Here is a 25,834-nt window from a genome sequence, read left to right as displayed (position 1 = left end):
TTTATTCCTTAAGTGCATTTATTATTTAAAAACTACAAAGACTTAGACTCACAGATTATAAACTGATCATCTCTTAGATGCTTCTTGATTGACAGCAACCAAACGCTTGCTGGACTCACTGCACACGTTTAAGAATTCTTCTGTGGTACCTTGATGGTCACCTGAAACAAAACACAGACAAAAAGATGGTTTGCTCACAGGATTAAAAAGGTGGAGGAGTTTAGAGGTAAAGATTTTTTCATAAAAATATGCATCTTGGTACATAATCATTCATTGAAATAAAAACAGACCCATTGCAGACAATCTTACATTTCCATGGTATACAGTACACCCTAGTACAAAAGTGTGGACACACCACCTCAGTCACTGCACTCACTAGTGTTAAACAGGATTTTGGGTTGTTAGTAAGTGAAAGCATGGAGACATGTCAAACAGTAAGACCACAGATAAATCACTTCACTTTACGACATAAACACTACAGACAAGAGTATAGAGGATATATAATCATCAAATCATGAAACATCATTAATGTCATATGAAAACATTCCAACAACCAATACCAAAATAAGACTTTACACATATAAAGCAGGTTTACTACAGAAAGTCTCATTTTATTTTACATTAATCTTGCAGATTTTTTGAGAGGTGCACATACTTCCATGTAATAAAAAACCCTTATTAGTCTTGGACACCATTCACTCACCATCATTAGGTTTAAAACAAATCTAGTGGTGTGAAGGCCCATTGTATTTTAAGGCATTATAAAATAGGGGTCCAAACAGTGAAGCTCGTTGTTGGAGCCCTGTTATTTTTATGGTCATTATTCTTTCTTCCTTTCTTCTTCTTCTCCACAAAATCTATTCATGCATCAAAAACTAAGTCCAACCCCCCCCCCCCCCCCCCCCAAAAAAAAAAAGGCAAATGGGTTACACATTCCACCCACTACACAGGCAGATAACATGGCACTCACTGTGGTGCTGTTTACATTTTCACAATTATCTTGAAAACAGCTTGCCCTGGATTCATAACACGAGTTTTCTAAATGACCATTTTCAAAAACTCGTCATAAACCATTGGGCAAATTTCGACACGTTAATCCATTTTGAAATGATACATTTTAGACATGTCTTTAGATTGAGTTTTACATTAACACCCATATATCAAAATTGCCTTAAGCTATTGTAACCAAACTTGGTGTATGTGTTGGGATGATGAGTCTGAGCTTCCAGACTGCCACTATGGGGGGGACAAAAAATTAATACCTTGTAATTGGTTGTACAGATTTGTACCAAATTCAGTTTGTACAATCTAGGGCCATGACTCAATGCATATACATGGTAATGATTGATTAAAGTTGGCATGGCTTATTACAAAAAATCTAAATATACAGACATTTCACAATCCAAAACAAACAAAGAAAATCACCTATATGTCCTACAGACTTGACATTTTTCTAGTACATCCAATGAATTGTGACAAAGTTTGCCTCACTGCAGAATTAAGGCTAACACAGTTATTTATTAAGGCCTGAACACAAATGGTCCAGAGCCTCCAACTTTAAATTTGACATATACAAAATGTGGTTGTAGGTGGATCTGCAGACTTAAAAAAAGCCTCTTGGAGCTACACTCTAAGTCGAACAGGAAGTAAATCATTTTGAATTTACTATGCACATTTTAAAAAGTCAATTCTTTGACAGGCATTGTACTTAAACTCCACTTAGCGATTTCAAATGTGTTAGGTTACATCTTAAAACAATACAATGTTAAATGGCAAAGCTTTTGAGTTTTCATGTTCTTTTAACTCCACTTTACATTATCCAATACATTTCCAGGCCTGAACACATTTACATATCAATATTGAGTCATAATGCCACCTACTGGCAACAGGAAGTCAGCCTTATGTGAAAAACTTCCCATTTAAATGGAGTTCACACACTGTTGTCTACACATAGAGCATTATTAGCCAGTCACATAGTGGACAAACTAAGTTGTATTCAACTCCTTCATGCAACATCTGATATTCATGATAATACATATGCATGTCAGGTGACCTCGACTTAATGTACTGTTGCATCAATGACCCACTTGTGCAGCACTGCCTTGTGACAATAGGAAGCAAGCCTTGTTACAACTTATGTGGTCCACATTTGATATGCAATAACATAATGTACATTTACTGTGAGCTTTTTAACACCAAATAGTGGCCACAGGAAGTGATCTCCTACATCCAATGTGTATGAAAATGTATATGTGTAGCTGTTACTCTCTGGAAGATGCATTGTGAATGTAATGTCGTGCTGTAGTAACAGCACTTTGATTGCAGTGTGCCATGATGTGCACAAAGCTGTGAGGGCCTGATCATTGCTGCTTGCAACTTTAATATTTAACTAAATACTGTAAAAAGTGGGCACATTTAGTTCCTAGACTGTATAATAGTACACTGAAATGTTTCAATCCAAGAATAAATATCCCAAAATTTCAAGGATTGTGAGCAATATTTACTGATTGTAATAGGGACACCTAGATGGTTTGTCTATATTTTAGTGTATAATCATTAACAAGCTCAGAGAGATTCAGCTAAAAAAGCTTCAAATAGTACAACATATATTTTTTAATAATTACCGTTTTGACTTCTGTGTAGTTGTCCAGACCGTACTCTCCCAGCTCTCTGCCATTTCCTGAAGCTTTGTAACCTCCAAACGGCGCCTGAGCCCCAAACACGTCATAACAGTTAATCCTGCAGGAGAACACACACACATAATATATAAACGTATGGCAGTCTGAACACTAGGTTACAACTTATGCACAGCTTCAGAAAAGTAACATGGAACATTAAATGAATACAGTTTCAAACATATGAACCTTGGTATTTATATCATTTTAGATATATTAAATCTTGTTCTTGCCTTTAATGACTGCTGAAGTATTTCTACTTTAATGATAAGGCTGGTTGTTTTCTATAGTTTTCTGTGGTCTGTGCAGAGCCAAAGCAAAAAGGAATACTACTAACAAGTAAATTAATCTAATTTAATTAATTTAATTTTGGGAGGGGTATAATGATCCACTCATTGAAAAAGAAGAGAGATGTCATTAAATTACTAAATATTTAATCAATTTGAGCATCCCCCAAATCCCACTCACAGATAAACACAAACGTCCACTCATCCAAAAGCAGTGACGTGGGTAAGAGCCAGAGTGCTGATAATGAGTTTGATGCTAAAATATATATACAGTACATACTTTGACTGAGATTTGAATTTTCAGATTTGAATAAGAATGTTACAAGCTACAGAATTATATAAAATCCTCAAAAACTTAATAAATAATGTACCCAGCCTTTAAAGACCCTCTTCAGATGTGTATGAAGATGTACAAAGATACTGTGTGTGGAACAATAATGTGTACATGCAACAAGTCAGTAATCAGATTTAAAGCTGACCTCATTTGGAAGCATGGCTCACTGATTTGAAGTGTATTAGTGACAGTACACACTGGTATCTGACTTTTTGTTTGGTGACTACACAGTGAGAGGAGGACTGACATCCTCATAACATCAAAGTGTCTGAATTGAACAAATATCTAAATGTTCGCATTGGGAATCAACTTATTTAGACCCCCACAAGCTGCTTTGTCTTAGGTTTAGTGTTAGTCAGACTTTAAATGGACTTATTTTAAATAGGAGACATCGGTTTGTGCAATGGTCTCTGCTTTCATCCAGCAGCTGAGCTGTTACTTTCTCTGTCTGCAGTCTTTAATCCTTCTTATACACTGTGCACATCAGCATGTCTTATCTTGGAAAAAAGTTTGTGGTGGATGTGCACATCCAGAGACACGGATAAAGCACCAAAACTAAAACCATTGTTACGTCACACTGGTTATATCCTAATAAATACTTGCATTGGGAGCTGCAGAGTTTTTCTTGTGTTCATAAATCCTGAAAATGTATGGATAGCAGAAGAAATGACACTAGTGGTTGGATGAATATATGTATTACGATCTGCAGTCAAAAAAATAAAACTTCTTTTGTTTTAATTCACAAAGGTGTAAAGCTACTGTGACAAAAGACATATGTGGCATGATGGAATGAAGTATGTGTCAACTGCATGACTTTCACATTCAGTGCATGGTTGGCAGCCCTGGTAAGCTCAATATGATGTTACAGAAATGTCTCTGACCAATTATCTGTTATTTGTTTTGAAGGGGAAGCAGCAGATGTCCCTAGTTTGAGAGAACAGTTCATTCAGTGTAAATCAGTGAATGTAGTTGCCAGGCTGTCTGGACCCAAGTCTGATTCAATTCTCCTTAATACATCCCAATGAGAGAGAACTGTTTATTTGATCTTGTTCAGAGTCATTCATTGACATCTTTGTTTGAGACAATGACTTTTGCTCATTCACTCGTTGTCCCACTGCCTATGTTTTGAACAACTGCACCACTGCAGCAGGCCTGAGCAGTACCCTACAATAACAGTGAGTGGACATGGGCAGAATGTGTGGGAAACGTCAGGGATTCATGAGCACTCGGTACATTCGACAGGCTGACCTGGTACGTGCCGGACACTAAAAAGAGTTCAAAAACATTTATTCATGTTTGCCTGAAACTGGAATTAGACACAACAGTACATAGTGTTAGTTTAATAACAGACATTTTTGTTACGATAACTAAACCAACCATCTATCAACACAGAGCTCATGGGCCTCAATATATGAAACATGGACATTTGTCACTTAGTATTCGTAATTGACTGGACATCAGATTCCCCCAGAAGCTGAAAGAATACTGATTTGTTCTTTTCAATATTCAGACTTAAAGTCTGTGTAAAGTAAGAATAAATATGTGTTCTGAGTTTGACATACCACAGACAAGTGTGTTGTTAACCACCCTGCCAAATTTGAATGATTAAAAAAATCGCTAAATATATGAAATTAGGCTTCAAAGTTGTGTAAAAATCAGCCTCTTTCTCTGCTACCAAATGCTGTGGGAGTGCCCGTCGAGCCCGCTGAAACTCCGCCCCCTACCAAGTGTCAACTGTCAATCAAAGTCACCACCTCTACCAGAAACATGGTCGCTACCTCAGAGCTTTCTGCCGCTAGCTCAGCTCCTAGCTCGGCAGCTAACTTGGCTGCTAGCTCGGTGGCTAACTCAGCTAACTGGCTAACTGTAGACTGTAGTAGTAGTAGTGTGTGCTGAATGTCTTTATACCTCTACAGCAGCAGGGGTGGGTTTATGCTCATCATTTTCAGACCCGCCCACTAAATTCTGAACACAGAAATGTTGAAATACAGTTTGTGAAGCCTAGCTCCACAATTCAAATCTAAATGGTTGAAATGCTTTTTACACCTTTTTTAGAAATACATTTATGACCTATTTAATGTGTTTAGAAGAAAATGCCTAAATTCACTTTACACAGTCTTTAAATGAACTCCAAAATGCACTAGATGTGTATCATTCACAGAAACCTCGCTGACTCTCCGTTTGTGTTCATTAACAGTGAAAAGCACTGTAGATGTCGTGGGCTGCCACTGCTTCAGCCACAAATGTTTTGAGCCTCGCCCACATAATTCTGCTCCTCAAAAATGGCATTTTAATTTAAAAGATCAGAACATGATGCTGGAGGGACAGGGAGAAATATGGTGCTGCACATAACAACATGCGTACAGGCCATGGATGTATTATAAGATCAGTTAAGTTAGTTTCACAGTAAGTGGAGCGCTTTTTGCAGCTCTCTCCAGTGTTTATAACAAAAGTGCATCTTTAAATTGAAAGTGATGTGTGCATCTATACATGTGGACATCTTCATTCCTACACTAAGACCAGATCAGTCAAGACCTGACAGTAATTCAATATTCTGAGGATCTGGATTTGAGAAGGTAGCTGGTGAAGTTCAGTAAGCTACAGCTGTTAATTAAATGGTTATGAGTATTTCATGGAGCAGCAACTAACAGTCACAACGTTTGAAACAGCCAGGGTTCCTATCCCACTCTTAAGACCACATCTAACACAGGCTGTGAACATTAATTATGCTGCCACTAAAAACAGCTACTGTTACTTGTAAGTGTTGAAAGGTAAACTGAATAAGAAAAGATGAGGGATTGAATTCAATCATTGGATAGCTTATTAGAACTAGGGACAGAAAGCCAAATAGCATTCCTCAAGTCAGCTACGAATATCTACAGCATACAGAATAATGTTTGTACAGTAATAATTCATTCTTACCAGACTGTGCCAGCACGGAGCCCATTAGAGACATAGTTAGCCTTATCAATGTCTTTAGTGAACACAGCAGCTGCCAAACCATATTTAGTATCATTGGCTCTCTCTACCACCTCCTCAAGGGTTTTAAACTTAAAGATCTGCATCACTGGACCAAAGATCTGCAATACAGAACATGACAGAAAGGAGAAGATTTAAACATTATCAATCAACAATCCTACTACTATAACTGGAGAGCAGGATGTTTTGTCTGTCCATCTGTCCGTTCACCTTTCTCCATCCCCCTCCATCCCCTTCATGGTTTAAGGAGCCAGCCATTGCATACAGCATTTCTTTCGCATTTCATTTCATGTCAACTTCAATTTTGATTTCAATGTCAAATAAATAGTTTGCAGTTATACATTTTATTTGGGACTTACACCTGGGACTATTTTTTCAACTCTAACAGTATTTCAATAATGTACAAATTAACATAAACATATTGCTGCTTCACTTTCTTACCTACCTGCTAGCATTACCATGCTAATAAAATACCTACCTATCTAACTAATTCATCCCCACAGCAACAATAACAATTCTCATTTACATACACCATCTCATTCACACATGGCCTACATAACCAAGGACATGTGTCCTTGGTTATGTAGTCTAATCTGGCATTTCTATTCTTGAGGTTTATGAATGGCTTGCTTAAGGTCAACCCTCTGTATTTGCTCTAATGAGGTCCTCTTTTTATGGTAGAGTTGGATAATGATATGTCTACCTCCTGGAGAGTGTTCTTCACTTGACTGGATGTTCCATACATACAGGCCTTTTTGTTTTCCTCAGAAAGTACCAGACTGTCTTGAGATCTCTCTGATGGATTTTTTGTGTTTTTTGTAGCCTAAGGATGACCTGTTTCACCTGCATCGAGAGTTCTTTTGATTGCATGTTGTAACTTCAGCTTCCAAATGAAAAGACTAAACCTTGAATCAACTGCAGACATTTTACTTGCTTAATTGATGATGAAAGAACAAAGTAATTGCCCACAACTGTCCATGAAACAGCTTTTAAATCAGTTGTCCAATTATTCATGGTCTTTTCAAAAAGGACCAGAGTTTCTGGCAAAAGCAGAGGCAAAATGTCTGATTAACAGATTGGATTCTGACATTGTTGATGATGACCCAGAGTTAAGATGAACCTAATGTTTTTGCGCAGTCTAGCAAGCATGGAGTAGCAATAACTCAGTAACTCTGAGTAGCAATAGTAACTGGAGCTGTCTCCTTCTGTTTCTTAATTCAAATACTTAAGGTTCTGGTTAAGTATTCAATTAAACATGATACCGATATGAATAAAAAATAACTGAAAAATGTGACTTCTGAAATATACGTGATGTGATCTGCTAAAAAAAAAACCCAACTCTGGTTTTAAATACAGAATATCACTTACAATTGTAGAGTAGTGTTACAGAGTGGATCCACTTCTCAAATGATCTTTTGATCAGTATAAACACTCAGGCTTTCATCTTTTTTACTTAAATATTAAAAAGCAATTATTTGAACTTGTTAGCAGGGCAAACCACTGAATCTGCTATCCTACCTCCTCCCTGGCAATGGTCATGTTGTCCTGGACATCTCCAAACACAGTAGGCTGGATGAAGTATCCTCTGTCAGCAGCCACTCCTCCTCCACACATCAGCTTGGCTCCTTCTCTCTTTCCACTGCTGATGTAGCCCAGAATCTTGCTGAACTGCTCCTCATCCACCTAAACAGGTGATCACAGAGGGAACAGCACCAAGTGTGTGTGTGAGAATGCCAAAGTACTCTTCAGTCATCTGAGCACTGATTGTGCTCCTCAACAACTTATATTATGAGATTTACACACAAAAAAGTTCAATCACCTTGTTAAAAATCATTCAAATAAAATTAAAATATTGCAAAAAAATCCAGAATCTATGAATATGGAAATATTGTTCAATTCAAAAGTCAAACTGCAAGACACAAGATGTCTCCTCTTTCACTGTAAAGTTCATTCTCAGTGTTGGAGAAGCTGGAGGTTTCAAGTTTCCACATCACACTTGTGTGAGTTGCATACTGAACCACAAGTGGCTCCAAACTGGTGGTGCTTTTCCAATAAACAATTCTAGCACTACTCGGTTCAACTCTACTCAGCTCTACTCGTTTTTTTTTGCGTTTCCATCAGGGATAGTACCTGGTACCTGGTACTTTTTTAGTATCTGCTCTGGCGAGGTTCCAAGCGAGTCGAGCCGATACTAAATGTGACGTCAACAGACTGCCAGCCACTGATTGGTCAGAGAGTCTTCACTGGAAGAGTCATGAGCCGTCCCACACAAGAATCAAACCCGGCATTTTTAAATACGGGCAACAGTGTTACAGCCATACGGCTCAATTCTAGCTTTATGTGTGACAAAAACCCACAAATACAAATACACTTTTGTCAAATTCAGCAAATACCTCCTAACGGTCTGCTAGCTGCTGCCACAGAGAGTACTGTTGTGTTCAAATGATTTTTTCCAGCCTATGATACAGTGTGAGAGGAACAGAAGTGACTGTGCAGCTGACACAAATTTCTCATTTGGTCATTGCCTTGGCAAGACTTGTCTGGTCTATTTTTGAAAGAAGGAGCTGCGCAGAGCAAATCAAGATGGGCAGGGAGTCAGACCCAGAAACAGCATAGAGCAGCACATTTTCAAAATAAAACAACTCCTGAACGTATTTCAACTATTTAACTATGTAGCCTACAGACCCGAATTTGAGCAAGTCGTCAATAATTACAGTGGCCAAAAGATACTTGTTCAGCATTATTAGCCTTGAAGTTTTCATGGAGTGACCTTGTGGCATGGTGTCAGTCAATTTTGCTTAAAACATTTTTGAAAGAAGTTGTTGTAACTCAACTTTAACTCATCATTTCTCATACTCCTGAGTCATGAACATATCTACATATCAATACTGAGTCACAGTTCTGACAACAGAAAGTCAGCCTTATGTGGAAAACATAAAAATCGGGCAGTTTAGTTAAGCTGCTACTGCAGTAATTACAGTGGCCAAAAGATACTTGTTCAGCTTTGATTGGGCTTAAATTAAAAGGCGGATGTCTTCCCCAGAGTTGATACACTGTGCTTCTGAAACGCTTCCAGTGGGGTTAGGATTAGTATACATTCAAAATTTCTCTTTTTTTAATCTTACTTTGAATGTTTTCATTATTTTTTCCCCTTCTAAAAAAGGACAATTTATAAAGTATTAGTCACAAAATACAACAACTTCCCATTACATAAAGAAAACTGTCTCAAATTAGTGTTAGGGTGTATAAAAATATGGAAGTCTGCCTTTAAAAAAAAGAAATCATTGAGGGTTTTGTTAGCATAGGAAGGTCTAGTTCAAAATAACATTTCTGTAACAAAATACCAGTTTATGAGTTTATGTGTTACCTGAGGTCCCTGTTCAGTATTTAAGTCAAAAGGGTTTCCCACCACTCGTCTCTTAGCTCGTTCAACACTCCGCTCCAAAAACTCATCATAGATGTCTGCCTGGACAAAGGTCCGAGAGCCGGCACAGCAACACTGGCCTTGGTTGAAAAACAGAGCAAAGTGGGACTGCTCCACTGCATCTGCCACTGGATGACAGAAAGACAGAGACAACATTTAGACATGTTTCTGTAGTTATGTAAAAGTGTAATTAGAGTGTGTCCGCACACCATGATATCACTGTTAAAACGATGGTTCGGCATGATTTCGAACTAGCGTCATATGCACCATGAGGTCTATGTAAACACCACCTCATCCCTTTTTTTCCCCTTGGTTGCAAACTGGTGGAGTTAGAGCCATCAGCCGAATGTCTTAGTACAGGCGCTAATGGGACCACCAGTGTATCTCGTAAATTACCCCACTAATAATGCCTGGATTGTTATTGTTATCAAACTTCTACAGTAGTACAAATAGGCTCTTTATTCATAAATTTACCACACGGTTTTTCAGTGATCGTGCGAGATTTTGACGATGTTTACAGCTTTAGCAGTAGCAGCAGAGTAAAAGCCATCAGGTAAGTGTTTATTTTAATAAACTCTTGGTGTACTTACAAACTTTTCAATGCATGGATTTATGAGTAAAGACCCTATTTGTACTACTGTAGAAGTTTGATAACAATCCAGGCATTATTAGTGGGGTAATTTACGAGATACACTGGTGGTCCCATTAACTCTAACTCCACCAGTTTGCGACCAAGGGACAAAAAAGGGATGAGGTGGTGTTTAGATAGACCTCATGGTGCATATGACACTAGGTCGAAATTATGCCGAACCATCGCTTTAAGCTTGATTTATGAAGACTCATAACTGAGTATGTTCCTGATGGTGTGGTCATGCCTATTCTGTCCTGGATTGAGAACGGTTGTCCCAGTTGTCCATATGAAAAGATAAAATGGTTGTGTGATGAGATGAGAAAAGTTCAAACCCACACTGCTTTCTCACTTCTGCACAGCTAATCAATCACTGGTGGGTATGAATGTTGGCTTGCCCATTTCAGAAAGTTACAGGCCCCCCATCTGCAGTGACAAAGGTGTGGGGGCAGGAGGGTTAATGGATATTTCAATTGTCTGACAAGGAGTATGGAACTTGTTGTCTGGCTGCCTGTATTCTGATGTATCAATAGTCAATCATTACCATTAACATGAGGTAAATATCCCTCCACAATGCATTAAACTAAAGTGAAGATTTGGGGCCCAGAGAGAAAATGAGCTGTTGGGACAGACTGTGTTCTTCCTCCTCTCTGTGCATAGTGTACAGTATGCCTCTGCTGGAATGGAACATAGCCCGAGGTTGGCTGTATGCTTATACACAAGATATTTTAGCAATTTGTGCATCGTGTCACAAAAGCACAGTATCAGCTGAAACATCATTTGATATTGTGTTTTAGTATTAGATATTCCCAGACAAAAGTTACAATCAAGTTACCACGAACTGATTGCCCAACAATGAAACTGTGGCTTTACGAGGCAGTTGCCAGTTTTGGATAGTTAGTAAGCCACTCTTAGAATGTGAAAGAGGCAGTAATATCTGTAAGACATACTAACACAGAAACCACCTCACACAGACAGAATACATACTGTTAGCATCAGACAGGATGATATTAGGACTCTTTCCTCCCAGCTCCAAAGTGACTTTCTTCAGGTTGCTGCCACCTGAAGCCTGCTGGATTAGATGACCCACCTGATGGACACAGACAGGCAGAAACACAGCTTGTGACACCTTCACAGCAGACACAGTGCTGGTGCTGGTGTGATTTAACAAAATGTATATCATGTGTGTGTGTCATTTCTGTGAAAACAATATTGGCCAAACAAAACCTATGAAAAAACTACGTTTAGAAAAAAGCTCATTAAAAAGGTAAAAAGCTGCCTGAATGAAAACAACACTGCTTTTGGAGAGATGTAGTTCTGGTGTTCTAGAAAAAAAGAAAAAGATGGAAGAAAATGCATTTATCATATTATGGACAAATTCTCTTTACTATGTGCTGCATATATATACATATATGTGCTGTAGTATACATAGGAGCAAGCTGGCAAAGGTCATCAATGTGGCAGTAAATTCATTAGTAGGCCAAAGAGTAAGATGAAGGCTCTTTGTGAAGAGAAGCTGTGTATCAGAGGAACCTGCACATTGTTTACTCTCCAAGTTTGACAAGTTACATGCTGGAAGGTGCAATATGATGTCTTTAGCTACAAAGAATGTGTATTTATAATAGAATGTACATTTAGCCTATGATAAGCAGCTTGCTCAATTCTTAGAGACTCAATATAGTCTCTTAATTGTATTTATAACTTTTTATTAGTATTCATTCACCATTGTTGTGTGGTGTGTGTGTTTAAGTTTTGAACTAGCGCATGGGCCAAAGAAAATGTCCATAAAATTCTATCAATTAGTTCATAAAAATTTGAAGTTAGTCATAATAAGTTACACTTAAGTGCACAGTAATTGTCTCTTGTGTTGCATAAACAGAGCTCCCTGTAATATTCCTACTGACACAGCCAGTAAGAAGGTTGATTACCATTAGACAAAAAATGATGTAATGTATCTGCTAATTATGACTTCTGTGTTTCATAATTTGAAGGAGAGAAAAAATACAAGATCCAATAATGGGTTAAAAAAATTAAAAATGAGAGATGGACTGCATTTATATAGCATCTTTCTATCCTTCTAACCACTCAAAGCCAGGCCTGTTGACATCCGGATGACAGATTCCAGTCCCAGACCTTCTAACTTCAATGTGCTTCTCTCCTCTATCCTTCCTCTCTCTCCTCTCTACCCCAACCAGTCGAGGCAGATGTTCTCCCACTCTGAGTATGGTTGTGCCTGAGGTTTCTTCCTGTTATAAGGAAGTTTTTTCTTGCCACTGTCTCCAAGTGCTTGCTCATGTGGGAATGTTGGGTCTCTTTAAAAATCAAACCTGAAGAGTTTGGTTTAGACCTGCTCTATGTGTAAAGTACCTTGAGATGACTTTTGTTGTGATTTGGTGCTATATAAATAAAGATTGATTGAGATTGATTGAAACCACATTTACACTGTATATGTTTGATCTGTGATTCAGAAACTGTAAACATATGCACCATTAAACTGTGCCTTTGTTCAGCATGTACTACTATTATTCTGCAAGTAAAGGAGTTGAACTAAACAGATGACTCTGCACTCTCTGACCAGAGCCCTGTGGTGGTCAATCATCCTACAAACCAGTGTGAGAGGGGGCAACCCCTAACAACTGGACTTAAAAAAAACAAACAAAAAAAAACAACCTCTTGGAGCCATACTCAACCGTGAATTTTGAATCTACTTTGCGTTTTTTTATTGTTTTGCATTGCATTGATATACGTTGTACTTTAACGTTGTTATTTAATCCCAGCAACTTCAAATGTTGTAGGAGACATCTAAAAGACCTTTGCAATGCTAAATTGTGAAGCCTTGAAGTTTTCATGGAGTGACCTTGTGGCATGGTGTCAGTCAATTTTGCCTAAAACATTTTTGAAAGAAGTTGTTGTAACTCAACTTTAACTCATCATTTCTCATACTCCTGAGTCCTGAACATATCTACATATCAATACTGAGTCACAGTTCTGACAACAGAAAGTCAGCCTTATGTGGAAAACATAATTTTTGGCCATCTTGCCATTGTTACCCCAAGCTTCACAGCTGTCTAGTGTGATGTGACTTCCTGTGACGTCACTTCTCACACACCCCTACTCTTGTACATACACACGCCCATGCCTATACCTATACCTACCTCTACACACACACACACACACACACGTCTTGTGTATATGGTTTGTACATACTATTATCCTTCTGTGTGTTTAGCTTAGTCAATTGTTAACTTTATTGATTCTTGCAGCTTGCTTTTTTAATCAGTACATAAAGCAATCTTTATTTATATAGCGCCAAATCACAACAAAAATGATCTCAAGGCATTTTTCATATGGAGTAGGTCTAAATTGTACTCATTAATTTTATTTAAAAAGAAACCCAACATTCCCATATGAGCAGCATTTGGGGACAGTGGTAAGGAAAAATTCCCCTTTAACAGGAAGAAACCTCAGGCAGAACCAGACTCTAGGTGGGCGACTATCTGCCTCAACCGGTTAGGGTTGAAAGAGAGCATGTGTAAAAAAGACAGAGAGGGAGAAGGAAAGAGAAGGACAGTGACAACAAATGGTAAATGGACTGTACTTATATAGCGCTTTTCTAGTCATTATGACCACTGAAAGAGCTTTTACACTGTCTCATTCACCCATTCACACGCATTCATACACCACTGATGTAGCAACGGGAGCAATTTGGGGGTTAAGTGTCCCCTCCCTGAGCTACTACCTTATCGTGGTGGAGTGGTTTGCGTGTCCCAATGACCCCAGGAGCTCAGTTGTCGGGGGCTTTTATGCCCCTGGTAGGGTCTCCCATGGCAAACAGGTCCGGGGGGAGGGGCCAGACAAGGGGTAACTCAGAAGACCCTAATGACGAGTAAGAAAAATGTCCCTCGCCCAGACGCGGGTCACTGGCCCCCCTCCCGGAGCCAGGTCTGGGGTTGGGGCTCGGGGGCGAGCGCCTGGTGGCCGGGCCTTCGCTCATGGGGGCCGGCCGGGCACAGCCTGAAGAAGGGACATGGGACCCCGCTCCTACAGACTCACCACCAGTGGGAGGGGCCAAAGGGGTCGGGTGCGCTGTGAGCTAGGCGGCAGCCGAAGGCGGGACCTTGGCGGTAGAAGCTAGCTCTAGGGACGTGGAACGTCACCTCTCTGGTGGGGAAGGAGCCTGGAAAGCGCTCCCTCTGGGGATTCCATCGTTCTGCTGGGGGACTTCAACGCTCACGTTGGCAGCGACAGTGAGACCTGGAGGGGTGTGATTAGGAGGAACGCCCCCCCGATCTGAACTCGAGCGGTGTTCTGTTATTGGACTTCTGTGCTCGCCACAGATTGCCCATAACGAACACCATGTTCATGTTCACCATGTTCCCAAGGTGGTCAGTGCCTGCCGTGGCGGCAATCCCCGTACCCTTGTCTCTTGGGGAGTCCTGTGAGGGGTTCTCCGGGAATGTGGGGTACTGGACCCCGATATGGGCCGTCCGTTCCCTGTATGACCGGTGTCAGAGCTTGGTCCGCATTGCCAGTAATAAGTCGGACTTGTTTCCGGTGAGGGTTGGACTCCCTTTGTCATCGATCCAGTTCATAATTTTTATGGACAGGATTTCTAGGTACAGCCAGGGCGTTGAGGGGGTCCGGTTTGGTGACCTCAGGATTGGGTCACTGCTTTTTGCAGATGATGTGGTCCTGTTGGCTTCATCAGAATGTCTATGGGAACGTCTCGGGATCCCCCGGGAAGAGCTGGACGAAGTGGCTGGGAAGAGGGAAGTCTGCACTTCCCTGCTTAGGCTGCTGCTCCCGCGACCCGACCCCGGATAAGCGGAAGAGGACGGTAACCGTAATGGTGTCTTTCCCAAGGACACATTGATATGTGGACTGGAGAAGCTGGGAATTGAACTACCAATCTTCCAATTGGTGGACGACCACTCTACCTCCTGAGCAAAAGCCACCCCAACAACAACAACAACAACAATGAAAATAAAAGGAGTATGCATAATAACGATATCAGCAGCGGCACACAGAGAGGTATAATAATACAGTTTGAGACCAGAGACTTCCGGTAAATGGGGCACCAGTCCTCTGCCAGCTCTTCGCTGCATGATTGACAGGAGTCCAGAAATGCCACGCGCTCCAGTGGTCTTCCTGGGACAGATGTGTGAGAATAGTCTTTACAACATGTTGATTAATGGTCATTTTTGAGGAGTATGATGCAGGTAACGTGTACAGGGCCACTTTTTGCTCCCGTGAGAAGTCAGTTATTTCAAATCTATTATTCATTGGTTCCCATTCAGAACACTAATACACCTTTTTACTGCAGCCATGTTTGTCATGATTCATACTGTCATACATTTCATATATTTTTGGTGTTCAAAGAAGAGCAGTGGGTTCCAAAAATCTCCTCCCCCTAGGCATCCTTAACTTGAGTATTCCTCACAGCAGTCTCTGCTCCCAGATTATTTTTTTTCCTGAACTATGCGTTTTTTAATTAAAAGTATAAAGTTAGTTGTTAGGGTACATAAAGACTTATGGGTTAACACACTGTCTACAAAATGAATATATTATATATACAGTGATAGTATCTGTTGCCTCCTCCAAGTCCAAACAATGAAAGTCACAGTTAGTGCAGGACAAGCAGCCTTTTAGGCTGGTTTTGATTCCATTGTTGTTTCACATGTATAAAGTTTTAACTTGAGGTTTGCTGCTCTTCAGCAAGGACTTCTAGGTGGGGATTAAATGGACAACTTTATGGTCAGATGTACCCAAAGGAAGTTTAGCCTTTGTTGTGTCACTGCTGCAGCCTTTGTCTCTGGTATTACAGTCTACAGTTTGAGTCCAGGCAGCCCTGCTTCTAGTTTACAGTGGTTAAAATAATTAAACTAAATTAAACAAGGCACTTCAGGGGTGCAACACAGTCTGTTAGAGTGGCTGTTTTTGCAGTGTTTCCACTGGGTGGAATATAAACAGTACATTATAAAATATTCATAACATACCAGCTCAATGTCAGGATGACAGACTTTTGTATGACATACACAAACTTTGGGTGCCTGAATTATCATTCTTGTCAAACCACACCAGAGAGAGTTACACATATCCTACTGCAGCCAGTTCTCAGTGAACACAAGCATGTACTCATGTCGAACTCTGGCGTTGACTCATAGCTCATCAACTTTACTCTTCAATGAGTGGGCATTGCAGAGTATCACGAAAGACAGAGATGGTCTGTATCCTCTGGAGCCTGGCTCATCTAGCCATGTCACACCTTCCCCTTTTCCAAGTTTGTCCCCATCTACTCTCCGGCAATGTCTGAACCCACATTTTTCTCGGTAGTGGTGGAACAGTTGTGTGGCTTGGGTGAAGCAGCAGAAATAGGTCTTGGGTGTAGCGCAGGAAACCCAGGGTCTCCTCATGCTGGTGTTGAGTGGCGTTTTACAAGCTCCAAGACGATTACAATTAGTAACAACATTGTTATGTTACATTAGTCATAGTATGAAAATAGGTCGGGTGCTAGATAAAAAAGGGTTAAAAAAAATTCCCAAAAACAAACTGAAGTAGCACAGTGGCCTGGGTCACAACAGAGCAGCACCGCCAGTAGAAGATAAAAAGCCTTTAAAAAGGTTATTTAGCATGATAGACAACATGTTGGTGGTGTGTTTCTGTGTGCTGTTTCACTTGCACCACATACAGTGTTTAGAACAATCTCCATCTAGCCCTGTAACAACAGGAATTTTACTTTTGTGACTGTTCCAAGTTTCAGAAAGCAAATAAAGAGAAATATTGTCCTACCTCTGTGGATCCTGTGAAGGCCACCTTGTCAACATCCATGTGCCTTGCGATGGCAGCCCCAGCTGATGGCCCCAAGCCAGGCAAGATGTTCACAACACCTTCAGGGAAACCGACCTTTAAAACAGAACCATGAAACAAGCTTGAGAAAGTCCACTTGGTCATAATAACTGAGTACATCTCTGATGATTGAATGTGATTCAGTTGGACTTAATTATTCATTCATCGTGTCTAATATGAGTTACCTTTGCATTTTATTTTCTTTACACTCTTTGTAGTCGAAAATAATGTCAACCAGCTTTATTATATTGGTAATAGTTTAGTATTATCAACATCAAGGTCTTAAAATATCAGAATTGCTCTATTGTGACATTTGCAGGTATGTTAATATTATGCTCTTTAATGTGCTGCAGCTCATTAACTATTTAGCCCGATAACGAACATTAGCAGTGGTAGGTAAGTAGTCTCATTTTCCCCTAGTATACGTTTGTTTGGAGGCTGTATAGATACATATAAATAAACAATATATAAACAAAGTACCTCTTTAATCAGGCTGGCTACATAGAGTGCCGTAAGTGGTGTCTGCTCTGCAACTTTCATGACCACAGTGTTACCAGTTGCAAGGGCAGGGCCAAGTTTCCAGGCCTGCATCAACAGAGGGAAGTTCCACTGCAAAGAATGAAGACAAGAGGTTATAGCATGAACCTTGAACGATTTTATTTCTTTGACTGGGTGATAACCTTGTGATAAGTTCACTAATGACTTCACAGAAATAACTAAAAGAGGTATGCAAAAACATCTGATACAATTGGCTTCTATCTTGATTCTTTAGTGATACAGACACAATTTATAACACATAACAAATTACTCAGTGTTTATATTTGTGGTTTCTCTTGCTCAATCACACAATGTGTACACACTACAATCTTTGGCTGTGTCCAGCCTGGTTTCCCAGAAACCATGTGGTTATATGACCCATGGCTCCACCACTCTTCTCTTGCCTGTGTGTAGATGTAATGTTCTTAAGAGCCCTTTATTTATTGCCAAATCAAGAGTGTAGATAATAAATGATTAGCTATGATAAAGTACAGTGTACTGTGAGTCAACTCTAAGTTGAAGAGAGAGGTGTGCCATATGGCGAGAATCCAATGCAGACTGAACAGTTCTCCAACTAGCAGAAGAGAAAACACAACTGGTTTGTACACACAAATCTAATTTTAACCTCATATTCCAAATGGGTCTTAAAGTCAGTGTAAAGTAAGAATAAATATGTGTTATGAGTTTGACAAACGACAGAAAAGTGTGTTGTTAACCACCAAATTTGAATGATTAAAAAAAGCGCCAAATATATGAAATTAGGCTTCAAAGTTGTGTAAGATACAGACTCTTTCTCTTCTCCCAAACACTGTGGGAGTGCCCGCCGAGTCCGCTGAAACCCCGCCCCCTACCAAGTGTCACCTGTCAATCAAAGTCACCACCTCTACCCGAAACCTGGACGCTACGTCTGAGAACTTTCTGCTGCTAACTCAGCTGCTAGCTCGGCGGCTAATTTAGCTAACTGGCTAACTGTAGACTGTAGTGGTAGCAGGAGTAGTGTGTGCTGAATGTATTTATACCTCTTCAGCAGCAGGGGTGGGTTTATGCTAGGTATTTTCAGACCCGCCCACTAAATCCTGAACACAGAAATCTTGAAACACAGTGTGTGAAGCCGAGCTCCACAATTCAAATCTAAATGGCTGAAATGCTTTTTACACCTTTTTTAGAAATACAATTATGACCTATTTAATGTGTTTAGAAGAAAATGTCTGAATTCATTTTACACAGTCTTTAAAAACATGTCTGTTAAGCAAGTGTCTCTCCTGTGTATATCTGATAACAGATTTTACACACAGATCTCTATAAATCTCTCTATATAAAGCAAGGAATCTGTCTGTGTGCACATATCTTGAAAAAACATTCATCCTATCTACTTCATTCCATGTGAATGTATTACTGGACACACAAGGAAGTGCAGTGCTGAGTGTTACATTTTTGGATGAGCATCTCTTGAGAAGTATACTCTGCCATTGTGGCACACATTGTAGTCAAAGGTGAGATAACATCAGTAGTGAGTATCATTAAATCAAGACAAAGTTTAAAGGCCCTTCGATGTAAAGCACCAAGTACAACACAAAGGTCTTTGCTAGTTTAAGACAGACACAGGTGTCATTTTCCCAACCAGCAGCCACATTGTTTAAATAGAAAATTCACTTGCACCTATCTGAATGGGAGTGTTGGTCTTAAAATGAGGTGTAGTCAGGCATATTGTTGGCACATTGCTACTATATATTGAGACAGTGGAAAGCGATATGACCACTGGGCTCCTGGCACTTTTGTCCACACCCTGATAAACCAACAGAAACATAAAATGATTCTAAACTCTTCAGGCTTCACTGACAAATTTGATTGGCAGCAGAATGAACTAATGGAAGGCCGTAACCTGATTCTATGGTTCAACCTCAATTTAGTCTCACTGGTGAAGTTTCTGTCTGGATTAAAACTATTTAATTTATCAATTCCATACATACATACTGTATGCAGCTCTTTTTTTAAAAGTCCTCAGTAAATATAAATATTCCCAATTCTGTCCATAACAGAGCAGAAATATATTTTTTATCAAATACTGAGTCAGATAAAAGGAAACATAAGCCAATCTCTATTAATATTTGCTGTATCTATCTACAAAAATGATAGGAACGTCTGTCTGTCTGTCTGTTATTCACATATCTCTCGAACTGTTCTCAGAGAGAGAGAGAGAGAGAGAGAGAGAGAGAGAGAGAGAGAGAGAGAGAGAGAGAGAGAGAGAGAGAGAGAGAGAGAGAGAGAGAGAGAGAGAGAGAGAGAGAGAGAGAGAGAGAGAGAGAGAGAGAGAGAGAGAGAGAGAGAGAGAGAGAGAGAGAGAGAGGGGCAAACTATAAATCACATAAGGAAGAGGATGTGCAGCATTTGATTTTTTTCTCCCTTCCCACTTTCACCATACCGGTATAATCTGTCCACAGACTCCAATGGGTTCATGTCTGGTATAGCAGAAATAGTCTCCATCGATGGGGATGGTCTTTCCCTCCCATTTGTCAGCCCAGCCTGCATAGTACCTAAACACAACACAAATGGTTAGGATACGCGTTAGCATCACCTGTGCTTGGAGCTGAAGTTTTGCCACCCAGAAATTCAAAGCATTGCTTCTTCGTCTCACTTGTGTCTTACTTATGATCTTACATTAAAGAGCTAGATGAAACTGTATCATCCACATAGACTGACGAAGTCTAGTGCATTGGTAAGATGCCAATGTGATTCTGTGTTAAAAGACCAAAACCCCTGTGTTGTGTATTTTTTACCTGAGACATTTCACCACATTGGGTAGATCCACAGAGTAGGAAACAGCATATGGCTTCCCATTGTCAAGGGTTTCCAGTTCCTGTGGCAACAACACAGTATTCATTTTACATGCAAATACTTGCATATGCAGACATGCTATGTACAACATGCAACAACATTTAATTGTGCAATATTACATGATAAAATGTGTTTCCACATACAGATAATAATGACATAATGTTAATGTAATGTTCAGGAAGTGAGGTGTTTTGTTGACAAGGAAGAAGCTCATCTTGGTCTTCATATGCCCTGTGTATTACACAAAGGCAGGCCTACATGCACTTATAAGGTGCCAAATCAAACAAAAGTCCAAAATGGACTTCGTCTCCCATTCATGCTTTGCTCAACTCACACTCAGATGTGATCTGGCAGAGTCAAACTCTAAGCTCCCATTGGACGAGACCCGCCAGAACACAGAAGGATTCCCCTGTCCGGCTGTGACGTATAGTATAAAAACAGACCATGCTTCCAGCTGTTTACATGGCTGCAAGGTACCGTATGCATGTTAACTGTAACTAGGTCACACAATCTTCACTGGATGAGTAGAGGGACTTCATGGTGCATTTAGGTGCACTAGATAAACTCAGAAATCTATTCCCAGATGGCCATGAAGGATCTTTAAAAATGGGAGATTTTTTTTCCCTTTGAAATACATACATCTATTATTACTATCTTGTTCTTTAATTATCACATCAGCAAACCAAACTGTATATTTCAATATTTAAAATTCCATAAAATAATCAAATTGTTAGCAGCAGTTGTTATCAGCATATCCATGTACTACAAACCTGTAGGTATCAATCCATGATGTTTTACTGAAGCATTCTTAATAATTAGATACTAAAAGCATTAGCAACAATATCCTATTCATTTCTACCATAGGCACATTTTAAGAATTCAATTAAAATATGTATCACACACACACACACACACACACACACACACACACACACACACACACACACACACACACACACACACACACACACACACACACACACACACACACACACACACACACACACACACACACACACACACACAACCTGATTCTGTGGGAAACATTGTAATTCCTAATTCTGTAATTATAAAGTTATTATGAAAAATCTCTAATTAGTTTACTTGTAGTAAACTATCACAACAGTTGGATTTAAAAATCCAGATAATACTTGATACTGATACAGATAAGACTTCCTTGTCAGCCTCCTTCAACATGAGCTGTTTGTCATTTTGTTCCTCACAGTGACAGTGATTTATCATTGTCAACACTATGTCCTTTACTTCTCACAGTACTTCTCCAAATAATATCAACTTGTATATATTGTTTCATTTACAAGTACAGTTCATAATAATATGGTACCTCATTCCTGGGTTTTATGACAATACAGGTTTTGTTGTGACATAATAGATCATATCTGATCATCAGTGTTAATAGTAAAATATGAGTGTGCTCAATGTTTCTCCTGAATGCTGTTTGGTAGACTCACAGCAAGGTAGGCAGTATCCCTCTCAATGGCATCAGCTAATCGGTTGAGTAGCAAGCCACGGTGAGAGGCATCCATCCTTCTCCATGGTGATCCAAACCTAAAGGCATTGCGTGCTGCTTTCACTGCCTTGTCTACATCTGCCTGGAAATATACCACCACAACCACAACATGATTAACTGACTTTTAAAGGAATAGTAATCTAAAAATATAAACTTACTAAGAATTCTGATTGTAATCAAGAGTAAAAACATTAACTGTTTCAAAATGTCTACAGACCATAGTTGATTCATAAATACATATCAGAGAGTTTGTTTACCTCGTCAGCCTCTGCAACTTGACAAATGATCTCACCAGTTGCTGGGTTGATAGTAGGGAAAGTTCTCCCACTCACTGCATCCTGCCACTGGTTGTTGATGAATAGCTGAAACATTCAAATGTACCATTACATGGTTACTTCTAGCACAACAAACATTTAATTTCACTCAACATTCCTGGAGGTATTGTATGACGGTAATTTGAAAACTTTTGATTTCCATTTTAAAATTTTAAAAAAGAGAAATTAGATAATTCTTTACTGGTTTCCTACCTCTTATAACATGTTACTATGTGTAAAGTGCCTTGACATGACTTTTTTTGTGATTTGGCACTATGTGAATGAATGATTGATTGAGTGACTCTGATTGATTTCACATGAGTCTCCTTCTTCCAGATCATTGTTTTGTAACTGCAAATCTGATCACCTTTGTAGGTGGATCTGTATTGGAATTTCCATCACAGAGATTTCTCAAAATGTACTTTTGTGCAAAGGTTTTATGTTTTTTTAATTGTGTGTTCTTACAGAGTTCAGACACGGTCAGAAAGTGTTACTGATGTAGTAAGAAAACCATTTCCATGTTGTCCACCCTCATTTTTTTGAACCCAGTACATGACACAGATCTTTCTCTGCACTCACTTTTAGTATTTCATTCTTTTATTTCCAAAGGTATTTTTAAGGTTTATATCAGATTTGACTGCTGAGATTTTGGTAACAATAGTTCATTTATTCTTCATATTGTGCAATGTAAGCCACACATGATCCTTAACGGATGGTTAATGATCAACCAATAAGTGGGGTTATAATTTACTTTTAAGATAAAACACTTAATACACACTAAATAAAACATAACTCACAATGTCTGACACATGATGCTCATGACAGCCAAACACGTATCTGTGCTGTGATTCAAAATGCAAACCTTGAACAGACACCTTGCATTGGAAACTGCACAGAATGATTATTGTTTGGTGTGCACAGAAGTTTCAGTGATTATTCTGCAACAGTCTGGAGCTAACAAAATGTCAGCAGATCTGACGCCTGTAACTGTGCCATCACAGTGCAACATCATTCCAACAGATTACAGATCATGTCCTCAGATGGCCATAAAAGACCAATCTAAGAATCACTTATCATCAGAAATAGTTACTTACTTTTAAGAGGAATTAATGTCATTAATCATCAAAAAGTAAAACGATGAGCAAAACATTTATTTGTTTGAATTTCTTAAGAAAAAGAAAGAGAACATATTTAATCATAATTACTGTCCCTCCATTGCTTCCTTTTGGAGTAATTATGAATAATAACTCATACACTCATACATAACTTAGTGGCCAAGAAAGTGGGGTTGTGACTGGTTTGTGTCACAGAAACTTTCTTGGACAATTAACAACTGAAAACAATCTGTACATGAAATTGTTCATCCAACAAAATAGTTCATCTAATAAGCCTGCTATTCATTCACCCTACAGGTCAACTGACACCTTTCAATTCAGAAGCATACTTTCACTGGGTGAGTGCACTGCATGAAAGCGCCTTCAAAGACACGTTCATCTGCTGAAGAGGGGAATGTAGATGGGATTCAGCTAAACGTGTTATTTGGCACAAGACATTTCTAACAAAATACATGTGCAGTTAGGTAAACCGCTGTCACCTATCAACAAAGAAAATGTGTGTAATGTATGGTTTAAAGAGGTCATGTGACCTCTGTGTTTGTCAGAAAGATACAACCATGGGCTTAAATGAAAGGTTAGAAGGAAGGTGTAACCCCTTTACAATGATACAAAACAATCATATATATATAATATTAACAAATAGGAAATTGATAGCCATTTCTAACTTTGGGCGATTAATCAATAATTATGACTAAACGGTAACTTTTACAGCTGGGCAACCGGCAGAAATGGATTCAGCACTAAAAAATCATATAGAAACAATTCGTAAAGTGCTTTTCCTCAAAAATGCCTCCCATGTTGTTTTCTACGGGGCTTTTTCAATTTTCGGTCCTGACTAACAGCATACAGAAGAGCTGGCTTCACCAGTAGAGGTAACATCAAACAGAAGTTTAGGATTGGTGCAGTGTTCAGGAACATCAAATCATAACGACAAATAGGAAAAAACTCACAAAACACAACAGTAAATAACACAATACAACTCACAAAACGGAAATGACAATTTGCTGCTATGTTTTGACTTCTTGTTTTCCTATTTGAAGTTGTATTTCAGTGCGACAGTTATGGCGCAGCAACATTTCACGCAGCTCCTGGTGCATGTTTGATGGCTCGTGTGTTGGTAGTGACATTAAGTCAAGAAAGTTCACAAATTAAAAAAACATCGTTAGTTTCGTGACGCAAAGACCAGATGTGACCTGGATCATAAGCATGGACAAACCCACTTTCACTGCCTGAGAATGTGTCTGGTAATAAAAAACAGCGCAGTCTGCAAACATACTACAGTAGTTCCTGTTATATAACCATGTCAACGTGTGACCTCCTATGTAGGATTTCGCAATAGAAGTTTGTCTGGACTTTAGTACTTTTTCATGTTTTTACCTTCACCTGTCCTGTCCTCGGTGCTATCAGCTGCTCTTTAACAAACCAGCAGCACCTCATTCCATTAGCAGGCAATCAGAATATTTTATGTGTGGACTTTGAACTTTAGCTTTGAACTTGCTTGTTTTCCAAGTTAAAGCAAACACCCAAAAGTAACACATGAGAACAGCAGCCGTGAATATTAACTCCTCACAGGCAGGTTTATCAAAGTTTCACAGCACACAGCTCACACACCTGTTGAACAAGTAGCTGGCCATCGTCCAGTGTAACGTCAAAGCCATTGTGATTATCGTGGCTAAGTAATATACCTTGTTATAGTGGATCTCGGGCTGGGTGCTGGGTGCTGGGATGGCAGCAGCAGAGTAGTGACACACTGACAGTCTGTTCAGTGTGGGAAGACTGCGAGAAAGCACGATCCGCAGCATGGTGTTCCTCTGGTGATGGACGAAGCAGACGACTCAACCCAATGCGAAACTGTCACAGCAAGCTGTAGCACTTCAGTAATAGCTGCTTCTTCTTCTTCTTGTATGATGTTGGCAGTGTGGACGCTAATAGGCGTATTACTGCCCCCCGCTGGGCAAAATTGACCTGACACAATCATATTTCATGTTTTCATGGGCTCTATAACCCTGCATCATGTAGGAAAGTTAAGCGCTTCTGTGATAATTTTAGCCAAAGAAAGACTGACAAAATAACAAGACTCCTAGGTCTGATCATTTCTAATAAAACGTTTTTCATCAATAACTGTTCATCACTGAGGAGACCATGGATCTGGTTTTCTCTGGTCTCACAGTTGTTGGACACACTCTAAGTTGTGGTCTCCTATTGAGAACTGCTTCAATTATTATTATTATTATTATTTTATTATTATTATTATTGCTTTCAATTATTAAAAGGAAATATGTCAAATGGTTTGGGCTTTGGTTCTTCAATTACAAATGTTTTTGCTTGCCTA

General features: G+C 39.4%; 1 protein-coding gene across 1 annotated transcript; it reads right to left on the bottom strand.

The window, feature by feature from the left end:
- LOC128367035 (aldehyde dehydrogenase, mitochondrial-like) lies at positions 1-25,387 on the bottom strand. Its single transcript, XM_053327828.1, has 13 exons — positions 25,188-25,387; positions 22,331-22,435; positions 22,015-22,155; positions 20,488-20,567; positions 20,133-20,244; positions 17,654-17,782; positions 17,117-17,230; positions 11,315-11,417; positions 9,643-9,827; positions 7,794-7,958; positions 6,219-6,376; positions 2,625-2,739; positions 1-161 (listed from the first exon to the last, which is right to left on the bottom strand). Exons 1-13 carry the CDS (start codon positions 25,302-25,304, stop codon positions 129-131), a joined length of 1,557 nt encoding a protein of 518 aa, XP_053183803.1. The 5' UTR covers positions 25,305-25,387; the 3' UTR covers positions 1-128.
- Positions 25,388-25,834: the final 447 nt, after the last annotated feature.

Source organism: Scomber japonicus, chromosome 10 (genome assembly GCF_027409825.1).
Source record: "Scomber japonicus isolate fScoJap1 chromosome 10, fScoJap1.pri, whole genome shotgun sequence".
Lineage (NCBI taxonomy): Eukaryota > Metazoa > Chordata > Actinopteri > Scombriformes > Scombridae > Scomber > Scomber japonicus.
The sequence above is the reverse complement of the archived record's forward strand: the minus strand, read 5'-3'. Positions and strand labels throughout refer to the sequence as shown.